This window comes from Chiloscyllium plagiosum, unplaced genomic scaffold, assembly GCF_004010195.1.
Source record: "Chiloscyllium plagiosum isolate BGI_BamShark_2017 unplaced genomic scaffold, ASM401019v2 scaf_9858, whole genome shotgun sequence".
In the NCBI taxonomy this organism is placed as follows: domain Eukaryota; kingdom Metazoa; phylum Chordata; class Chondrichthyes; order Orectolobiformes; family Hemiscylliidae; genus Chiloscyllium; species Chiloscyllium plagiosum.
Genome location: NW_025214404.1, coordinates 14,256 through 25,970, shown reverse-complemented (window position 1 = coordinate 25,970; position 11,715 = coordinate 14,256). Strand labels below are relative to the sequence as shown.

The following is an 11,715-nucleotide window of genomic DNA, read 5'->3' as shown; positions in this document are numbered from 1 at the left end:
GTATGGCAGAAATTCACAAAACACCTTCCAAAACCATGACCACTTTTATCTAGAAGAATAAGGACAGTAGATACATGGGTACTGCCTGCAAGTTCTCCTCCAAGCCACTCACCTGAGTTGAAGATATATTGCCATTCCTTCACTGTCACTGGGCTAAAATTCTGGAATTCCCTCCGTAAGGGTAATAAGGGTTACAAACAGCAAATGGACTGCAGTGGTTCAAGGAGGCAGCTCACCACCACCTCCTCAAGGGCAACTAAAGGCAGGCAATAAATGCCATCTCATGAATGAATTTACAAAAATATATAGGATTAATTCACATATTATCCAAGAAAACATTGTTTGTCAATATAAAGTATAACTTGTGTATATTAATGCTTACAATCTCTTAAATGTGATTAGTCATTTACAAGTATATGTGCATTTTAGTAAGATGTATACAGGTACTAACATAGAATGATCATTCTAAACATTAGTTCAGTTCAATTCTATATAGATGATGACTAGCCTGTTGAATGACTTCAATAATTTCCACTTACATTTCAGATTTTCAGCATTCACGGTACATTGATTTTGTTGTGCAGCATGTTTCTTATGGACAAATGTTATGTTCTCTATAATCAACTCATATAATTGCATCAGTAAGGTAGTCATCAGAAACTATTAAACAAAATTTCCCTCATACTTAAACTTTATGCACATAAATATTTTTGTTGTGCATACTCTTGTGTTCTGGTGTATTGTATTACCTATTTATTATTTATGGATACATTGTGTAAATTTTATACACATTTACTCAATGACATCATGTTATGCATCCTACCTCATTCCCAATTTGCTCTGCTCTATTTCAGGAAAAGATGATACAGCATCTGCCTTCCCCACTGAGGATACTGCTTCTGCTGTGCTAACCATCGAGAATTCCTCATCTCTCACCCATTCCCAATTCTCAGAGGCTCAGACAGCTTCTCCTATATCTCCCCACAAGGATTCCCCTAATGTTCCCATTGTCCCCAGCCAGTCTGCTTGGTCAACATCAGGTGACCTCTCCCAAAGTCTAGCAGATGCTTTTGTGAAGAGCTCCATGGTAGAGCAGACCCAGAGGGAGGGACTAGATGATGGAACTGGAAGTGGACAGGTGAGTTGGGAGCAGGGAGCAAATGGCAGCCACTTTATGTCAGAGGTTCAGGGCGGCTTAAGGGTAACCTCGCCACCTCTGACAACTGATTTGGATCAGGAGTTTGGGGGTTGCCTTGGCTGCCAAGGAGCTGAGCAGAAACTGGAGGAGGAGCCACCCAGCCTGACAAGCCCATCCACTCAGCAAGTTGCAATCCCTAGCCTAGACCCAATAAAAGGGGTAGAGGGAAGTGGAGAGACTTTTGGATCGACAGGAAGTACTACTGCATTCAAAGAGAAGCAGGACATGAAGTTGAGCATGTCTGAAGTGGCCACCAATATCACAACCCAAGGAGCAGAAGTGAGCACAGATTACACCCGGGCAGACCCCCTGGGTATCACCCCTGCCCTTGAGCCCTTGACAACACATGAACCCTCTCAGGTGCCTACAGACTACAATTATGACTCTAACAATAATACAACTATTGGCTCTTTTGACAAATTTCCCATCATTGAAGCTCCAGACATTCCCATGACATCATCCAACATAGAGTCCACAGAAGATTATTTGCCTGACCTACCTGCCTTGACAATTGGTCCTGATGTCAGTATCTCAGATATCAAAATGACCACGTTATATTATTGGGAAGAAGTGTCTATTGAGCTGGAGGATGAGAATGAGCTCAGGCTGACCACAGTCTCTCCTAAGGTACAGACCATGTTGACGAAAGAAGAAGCCACAAACATACAGACTGTGCCCAATCAGGACTTCCAATCAGAATCTTTCCTGAAGGAAAATGCCTTCACGGGCTCCTCTGACTTAGAAAGCAGACACGATGCTAGCCTGTCACCTCCTGTTCTTGGAGAAAATGGGAGTGAATGCAAACTGGGATATGTGAAGCAGAATAAGTCTTGCAAGTCCATTTGTGACATGGTCCCAAGCTACTGCTACAATGGTGGACAGTGTTATGTCATGGATAATGTTGGAGCTATTTGCAGGTAAGCAATTTTATTTGTGGGTTAGATTTGAATTAGTCCAACATCAATAAATGCAATCTTTGTGAGTCTCACATCATAACTTTCAGATGAAGAAGACCTACTTTATTAATACCAGTCCTATTTCCTTTTCACTGCAGTATTCACATTCACCCCAGCAGGCTTGGTTCAGCTTGAGCAGAAAGGGTGACACTTCGAACAAAACAGTATATTCTGAAAGGTTGGCCAAATTTCTGCACTCAAACCATGGAGTGGGGCCTTGAAACAGTCATCAGCTGACCCACTTGCACTCATTCAAGGCTCAGTTCTGAATATTACTGGTTGGAAAACAGATGGTAGTGGGTCAGCTGAGCGTTCTACACCATGTCCTGTTTTCCTTTCCTGGTGCCTGTTTTCACCAATTAGGTACAGTTCAAATTGACCCCTTGTTTCCAGTTGTCAGCAAAAATTGATGTTGGCTTTGCACACAAGCTTACTCCCTACATCAGTTGTTACGATGGAGAGGCAATGAGGGACTGTTTCACATTCCTCACCCCTCTATCCAGATAAGCTCAGTTCCTGAACCTCTGGTTCATTACTTCTTGGATCCCAATCACTGTGATGGTGTATTACTTGAGTGTGTTACCCAGAATGCATTTATTAGGTGTAACCGAAAGGAGAGCTTGTTTGGCATACTATGTTACACAAAACATAAGACAGTAAGTATTAACCTATTCGATTACTCAGACTTTTCTAAACTTTCCCTGAAATGACTTGCAATTTGCTCCCACAATTCTTCACATGTACGGTAGCTCTGGATCAGATTGGAATAGTTTGTCCATCACTGGTTACCTACGAATGTAAGAAAATCCACAGTATGGCTCCTCAGTCTCATTGCAGCCAGTTTGCAAAGATTACCCACAAAGATTATTTCATGAGACATGTAAGTCTCCTCATCCATCTCTAATAAAAATAAATGTCTTGCAATAATGTTGATATGTTGCTAACCCTTAGAGCACCTTAATAGAGGATAGAAATCTACTGTTTCATATATACATACAACATGCATGAACCGTTTTAAAGACTGAATTTGTTCTATCTGAAGGTGTGTGTTGGGTGGGAGTGCCTCAACAGGAGAGAAGAAAGAAAATATTGATGGAATTGCTGTATCTGGATTGGGAATATTCAATAGACAAGCTTTCGGACAAGTGTAGAGAGACTTTAACCATAAACATCACCTGTGTTTTGAAACACAAACAGAAAGCGCTGCAGAAACTCAGCAGAGTCTGGCAGCTTCTGTGGAGAGAAAAGCAGAGTTAGCTCTTCAATTGCATTTATGCCAGTTGCATTGTGGGGTACATGGAACATTCCTTGTTCCATTCCTGCTCAGGGCCCTTCCACAACTCTTTCTCGAGTACATCCATGACATGATTAGTGCTCATGATTTGGAGATGCCGGTGTTGGACTGGGGTGTACAAAGTTAAAAATCACACAACACCAGTTATAGTCCAACAGGTTTAATTGGAAGCACACTCCGAAAGCTAGTGTGCTTCCAATTAAACCTGTTGGACTATAATCTGGTGTTGTGTGATTTTTAACTATGATTAGTGCTGCTTCTCTCTCTCATCTGGAATTGTGAAACATTTATCAATTTGTTTCAAATTTCCATCCTTCCATCACCTTGACCTGGTTCACCTCTGACTCCTCCTTTCTCTTCCTCGACATCGCTGTTTCTATTTCTGAGGGGTTGGCTGGCCTCCAACATATATCAATATATTTGGAGTTTAATACAGATAAATGCAAGGTGTTGCATTTTCGTAAGACAAACCAGGGCATGACTTACACAGTTAATGGTAGGGCCCCAGGTAGTGTTGACAGACAGAAACGCTTAGGGGTGCATGTGCATCAATCCCTGAAAGTTCCCTCACAGCTAGACAAGGTGATGAAGAAGGTGTGTGGCACGCTTGTTGCATTGGTCAGAGCATTGAGTTCAGGAGTTGGGACATCAAGTTACAAGACAATGGTAAGGACACATTTGGAGTACTGCATGCAATTCTGGTCACCCTCTGAGAAAAAGGATGTTATTAAACTGGAAAATGTGCAAAAAAAGGTTTACAAAGATGTTATCAAGACTGGAAAGTTTGAGTTACCAGGTGAAGCTGGACAGGCTGGGACTTTTTTCTTGCTGGAGTATAGGAGGTTGAGGGATGACTTTATAGAGGTTTATAAAATCATAAGGGGCATGGATAGGGTGAATAGCCAACGCCTTTTCCCCAGGGTAGGCTAGAGAGCATACGTTTAAGGAGAGATGGGAAAGATTTAAAACAGACCTGAGGGGCAACTTTTTCACATAGAAGATGGTGCATAAGAAGCTGCCAGAGGAAGCAATACAGGCAGGTAAAATTACACCAGGTATAAGACATTTGGACAGGTACATGGATAGGAAAGATTTAGAGGGATATGGGCCAAACACAGGCAAATGGAACTGGCTCAGTTTAGGAAATCTGGTCGGCATGGACAAGTTGGGTTGAAGGGTCTATTTCCAATTTGTATGACTCTATGACACTACAAACCCACCAACTCCCACAGTTATCTTGATGATACATCCTGACACCTAGCTTCCTATATGGACTCCATTCTATTCTCCCAGTTTCTCCATCTTCATTACATCTGTGCTGATGATGCCCCCTTAAACAGGGGGTCTCAGACATGTCCACCCTATTCTATAACTGAGCATTCTGTGCTATCGTGGTTGACCATGCCTTTAGCTGTATATGACCTATTTTCCACACTTTTACCCTCGCCTCTTTCATTTCCTCCTACAACAACCTTGTTCTCACTTTCCACCTCACTTTCTGTATTTCCAAAGATCATAAGCAGCCATTTCCACCATCTCCAACAGGATGCCTCCACCAGATACATATTCCCCTCATCTCCCTTGTCAGCATTCGGCAGGAACCATTCCCTCCAGACACACTACTCCAATCCTCGTCTACTCCCAACACCATTCCATGCCACAACAGCACCTTCCCATGATACAACACTTGCCCATTTACTTCCTCCCTTCTCACTGTTCAAGGCCCCGGACATATCTTCAAGGTGAAACAGTGATTTATCTGCACTGCACTTGATCTAATTTCCTGTATTTGCTGCTCACAATGTAGTCTCCTCTACACTGGGGAGACAAAGCGCACACTGGGTCACCTTTGGCAAAAACCTATGGTCTGTCCATAAAAGTGATGCTGAACCCCCAGCTGCCTGCAACTTCAACATGTTCTCAGGCCAACATTTCTGCCTTAGGTCTGCTACAGTGCACCAGTGAGGCTCAACATAAACTGGAGGAACAGCACTTCATCTTCCATGTTTGTACCTTACAGCCTTCAGGACTCAATAACGAGTTTAACAATTTCAGAATGTGATCACCCTCCTCCATGTTCATTATCCCCCTCACACCCCCCATTAAACCTGTTCTGTATAGGTGGTTCCCAGCACATCCAACCCATTTTTAACTATTCACAATTCCTGTTAGCATGCATTCAACATTAATCTCTCTCCCAGCTTATCATCAGCAACTCCTTTGTCTGCTTTGACTTTGTTTTTTTTTCCTCTCTCTGTCTCTGGACACTCCCCACCCTTCTTTCTCCTCCACCACCACCTTCAGCATAAATACCATCGTTTCCCAGCTGCTTTCAGGACTGACTAAGTGTCACTGGACTTGAAACATTAACTCTGCTTTTCTCTCTGCAGATGCTGCTGGACTTGCTGAGTTTCTCCAGCACTTTCTGTTTGTGTTTCAAATATTCTTTATTTTGTTTTAATCCGTGTTCTGCCTGACGTGGGAATGACGTGTTGTCAGCCCGGTATGGGCATAATTAGGATGTGCCGATGTTGGACTGGGGTGTACCAAGTTAAAAATCACACAACACCAGGTTACAGTCCAAAAGGTTTATTTGGAAGCACTAGCTTTTGGAGTGCTGCTCCTTCATCAACCACCTGATGAAAGAGCAGCGCTCTGAAAGCTAGAGCTTCCAAATAAGCCTGTTGGTATGGACATCTTAATGTAAATGATTAGATTAGATTTGATTCCCTACAGTGTGGAAACAGGCCATTTGGCCCAACAAGTCCACACCAACCCTCTGAACATTATCCCACCCAGACCCATTCTCCTATATTGTATCCCCTGACTAACACACCTAGCAGTGGGCAATTTACCTGGTCTGCACATCTTTGGATTGTGGGAGGAAACTAGAACACCCAGCTGAAACCTGCACAGATACAGGGAGAATGTGCAAACTCCACACAGACAGTGGCCTGAGGCTGGAATCAAACCCAGGTCCCTGGTGCTGTGAGTCAGCAGTGTTAACCATTGTGTCACTGTGCTGCCCATCTACAAAGTCAATTTTCCACATCCTGAAAAGCTTTAACCATTTATAGAGCAGGGTTAATAAAAAAGCATCTATTTATTAACATCAAAAGAGTGTACAGGCAAGTTGTGAGCTTGACATTGGTTGGAAAGGGGTTGTTGAATGAAATCATACAGGATGTGCATATAACCAATGATTAACACTGCCTAGCATTATTACCAGGAATGTAGGACTGATTTAAGTAACCAAATGTAGTTATCTTCAGAGATTGTCGGATGTGTATAGATCGGTTCACGATGTAAGCCCTAAATTCCAAAAAAAGTGTTCAATAATGTAACACACTGGTAACGTCCCTACTTTGGTCTGGGAGGTCTGGGTTCAAGCTCACCTGCTTCAAAGATGTGTAATAATATCTCTGAACAGGTTGATTCGAAAAACTGGTTATGTAAAATGTGGTATGGGCAGTTATTAGACTAGAAACATTCAGATCTAATTGGATTGTGGGGCAGTTATTATAATGGGATGTTGTAGCTCTGGATGTAAGCTTGCTCGCTGAGCTGGAAGGTTTATTTTCAGACATTTCGTCACCATACTAGATAACATATCAGAATGTTATAGCTCTGGATGTGTAGCTATCTAAAATCATAGAAGGAGTGACGTGTTCTGAAACATCAGGAGATTTAGTTAAATTGAGGTTCCATTTGACTATTTTTAGATGGCCATAATTTCCAATAGTTATCTACCTGGAAGGGACTTCAGCAGAATCACTCATAACTTCATAGGATATACCAAGATGCATGCAGATATGGGTTAGCAGTTAAAACCATTCAAATCAGTTAAAGGCTGAATTAGATAGTTTAAGGAGTAGATTTATGCGTAACTTAATCTAAAGAAGTGCAGTGTCATTGACACTTTGAGGTGAGAAAACTCCCGGAATGATGATATAAATATAGTGTATCATAAAATCCTCACAATGTGGAAGCAGGCCATTCTGCCCATCAGGTCTACATGAACCGTCCAAAGAGCATCTTACCCAGACCCACCCTATCCCTGTAACCTTGCATTTCCCATGTCTAATCCACCTAGTCTGCACATTTTCTGGATACTATGGGAAATTTAGCATGGCCAATCCACTGAACCTGTACATCTTTGGACTGTGGGAGGAAACCGAAGCATCCAGAGGAAACCCAGGCAGACATGGGGAGAATGTGCAAACACCACACAGACAGTCACCCAAGGGTGAAATTGAACCTAGGGAGTGTAAATCGATAAGTGTAAATTGACTAAAAGTGTACAAAAAAAATGAGACTTGTGGGAAAGCAAAAGTTTTATGTTGATCTGTGTAAAACACTGAATACAAAATAGTAATGATTATGTTTAGGCTATGGGATGCTGAGGGACATTTGAACTTAAAGTGCTGGGGCAAATGTTCTCACTGTCTTTGGCACTCACTTTGCTGAAACTCAAAGACACACAGCTAAACAGATGAACAGAAATTGTAAGGGCAGGAGTAGGCCAGTTATCCCTTTGAACTTTCTTCATGTTCAATAAAACATGGCTGATCTCTTATCTCAACTCCACCTTCTCATATTATCCCTACGTTTCTTAATTCCATTAGTTCCCAAAGATCTCACAACCTCAAACTTGGATATATTCAGTAACTGTGTATGCAAAGCTTTCTAAGATGGAAAATTCCAAAGATACCCAAATTATTGAGTAAAAGACTTTTCCTCTCAGTCCTAAGTTGCTGACCACTCATTCTGAAACTGTGACTTGGTGTTCTAGGTGCCCTGGCGAAGAAACTTTCTCAGCACCTAGCCTGCCAAACCCTTTAAGAATATTGTGCTTCAATTAGATTACCTTTCATTCTTCTTAACTTCAGGGAATATCAACTTAATCTACTCAATCTCTCCTCCTGGGATAATGCCACCTTCCAGAACATTTTAGGCTAGTTAAATTTTGTCTGCTCTCACTGAATGAAAATCTGCACCAGGAGCACGTAAGTGAAAAGTTATTTAATTGCGACCAATTATGACCCTTTGCACGTGATGAAATATGGGGAATGTGTCAAGACAGGTTGACGACGGTCAAGCAGTGGATGCAGTGTATGTGGACTTCAGCAAGGCGTTTGATAGGGTTCCCCATGGAAGGCTCATTCATAAAGTCAAGATGTATGGGATACAGGGAGATTTGGCTATCTGGATTCAGAATTGGTTGGCTGACAGAAGGCAGAGAGTGGTTGTAGATGGAAAGTATTCTGCCTGGAGGATAGTGTTGAGTGGAGTCCCACAGGGCTCTGTTCTTGGGCCTCTGCTCTTTGTAGTTTTTATAAATGACTTGGATGAGGATGTTGAGGGATGGGTTAGTAAATTTGCAGATGAAGCAAAGGTTGGAGGTGTCATCGATAGTATAGAGGGCTACTGTAGGCTGCAGCGTGACATAGACAGGTTGCAGAGCTGGGCTGAGAAATGGCAGATGGAGTTCAACCTGGATAAATGCGAAGTGATGCATTTTGGAAGGTCAAACTCGAATGCTGAATATAGGATTAAAGTCAGGATTCTTGGCAGTGTGGAGGAACAGAGGGATCTGGGTATGCAAATGCATAGATCCCTCGAAGTTGCCACCCAAGTGGATAGGGTTGTCAAGATAGCATATGGTGTTTTGGCTTTCATTGACAGGGGGATCGAGTTTAAGAGCTGCGAGGTTTTGCTGCAGCTCTACAAGTTCATGGTGAGACTACACTTGGAATATTGTGTCCAGTTCTGGTCCCCCTACTATAGGAAATATACACAGGCTTTGGAGAGGGTGCAAAGAAGGTTTACCACGATGCTGCCTGGACTGGAGGGCTTGCCTTATGAAGAAAGGTTCAATAAGCTTGGACTTTTCTCTCTGGAGAGAAGGAGGAAGAGAGGAGACCTGATCGAGGTTTACAAAATTATGAGAGGAATAGATAGAGTCAATAGTCAGAGACTTTTCCCCAGGGCAGGATTGATTGGTACGAGGAGTCATAGTTTGAAGATATTAGGAGGAAGGTATAAAGGAGACATCAGAGGTAGGTTCTTTACGCAGAGAGTTATGAATGCATGGAATGCATTGCCAGCTGTGGTGGTAGAAGCAGAGTCATTGGGGACATTTAAGCAACTGCTGGACATGCACATGGATAGCAGTGAGTTGAGGGGTGCGTAGGTTAAGTTACTATATTTTACATTAAGATTAAATCTCTGCACAACATCATCGGCCAAAGGGCCTGTTCTGTGCGTTTCCATGTTCTATGTTCTATGTGTCAATGGAGATATCGAAGATGGGTGGCCAGGTTGATGTGTGGTGAGAGGATTGGAGCAATCTGGATTATCAGATGCAGCAGGCTGATGAATTTTTGTGAGATTATAGATTTTATCAAATTTGGTTATGTTATTTCTTTAGTGTCCTCATCAGTCTCATCACCCCCATTGACCGTATAATCAAAAACCTGCAGCTTGAAAACCATTTGAATGGAAATTAATAAATTAACAAAAATAAAACCAGTTTCTACATATTCAAGTAAATGTGAAACTGTAATAGTGTGATTCCAAGGTTTTGATCTGTTGCCAGATTTGCTAAAATATTGGTATGTTAAATTACATTTTGATTCCTTTTCTTGAGATGAACCCCACCTACCTACATTTTCACCATCACCTCCTTCCCACTAGAACTCCAAACTGATTTGTGACTCTGATCAATTTCACTGACGACTTCAGTGCTCTGCAAGTAATTATGCCACAGCTTGGTTACATTTTGGGTAACAACAGTTCTCCTTCTGCCCCTCATGTTCTCATTTTGAACTTCAATACCATAGGATCTGAACCACTCACCACACACAACAAATTTCTCTGAACAAGTTTGTGATGCTTTTTCATACTCTGAGGAATCTATTCAATGATTAATGCTTTTTCTGTACAAGATGCCTCCATTCCCTGTCATCCTGCTTGTTGCAGCATATGAGGTGGCATGAGTGGCTGAACATAGATTGATCCACAAATTTGGATCTTGATGGTGTTCCACTTTATTGAGTGTTGTGTACATACCCCACTGTATGTGGAGGTGATACATCCACAACATTGTGAACGATTTAAATCCACTATGCCCTGCAATCTCTCTCTGTTTCTCTATTGCTGTCTCACCTTGCTTTTTTTTTGTTGTCCTAAAGCTCCTTGAACTAGTTTGACCATTCAAAGAACTCATGATTGATCGGTGATCTAGCCACTTTGCCCCATTAAGTTGCTTCACAAAAATCTATCAATCTCAGAGCTATAGTTGACAACTGATCAGCATCTTGATCAAAATTTCAAAGTTCCACCATACTAATAGATGTACTTCCTAATTTCACTCTTGAAAGTTCTGTCATAGTCATACAGCATGGAAACAAGGCCCTTTGGCTCAACATGTCTATGCCGACCAAGTTTCCTAAATTAAGTTAATCCCATTTACCTGCGTTTGGCCCAAATACCTTTAAATCTCTCCTATCCATGTACTTGCCCAAATGTCTTTTAAATGTTGTAATTGTACCCACTCTACCACTTCTTCTAGTAGCTTGTTTTATATACGCACCACCCTCTGCGTGAAAATGTCACCCCTCAGGTCCCTTTTAAATCTTTCCCCTCTCACCTTAAACCTATGCCCTCTAGTTTTGAATTCACCACCCAATTGGGAAAAGACCTTGGCTATTCAACTCATCTATGCCCCTCATGATTTTATAAATTCTGTATGGTCACCCCTCACCCTCCTACTCTCCAGGGAAAAAAAGTCTCAGCCTATCCAGTCTCTCCTTATAACTCAACCTTTCCCGTCTCAGTAACATCCTTTTAAATCATTTTTGTACACTTTCCAGTTTAATAACATTCTTTCTATAGCAGGGCAAACAGAATTGTAGGTAAAAACTACTACTACCTGGTCAGGTCAACACCCCCCCCCCCCCTACAACCCACCCTCCCATCCTGGCACCTTCCCCTGCCATCCCAGGAATTGCAAAACCTGCACCCACACCTCCTCCCTCACCTCCATCCAAGGCCCTAAAGGAGCCTTCCATATCCATCAAAGTTTTACCTGCACATCCACCAATATCATTTATTGTATCCGTTGCTCCCGATGCGGTCTCCTCTACATTGGGGAGACTGGACGCCTCCTAGCAGAGCGCTTTAGGGAACATCTCCGGGACACCCGCACCAATCAACCACACCGCCCTGTGGCCCAACATTTCAACTCCCCCTCCCACTCTGCCGAG

The 11,715-nt window shown here is 42.3% G+C and overlaps 1 protein-coding gene across 1 annotated transcript in view; it reads left to right on the top strand.

The window, feature by feature from the left end:
* The first annotated feature begins 851 nt into the window (after positions 1-851).
* The window catches only part of LOC122547880 (chondroitin sulfate proteoglycan 5-like), a 17,469-nt gene continuing 6,605 nt past the window's right edge, over positions 852-11,715 (top strand). The window contains exon 1 of the mRNA XM_043686451.1: positions 852-2,115. Within this exon, the coding sequence (XP_043542386.1) occupies positions 1,085-2,115 (1,031 nt within the window). The 5' untranslated portion in view covers positions 852-1,084. The remainder of the gene's footprint in view (positions 2,116-11,715) is intronic.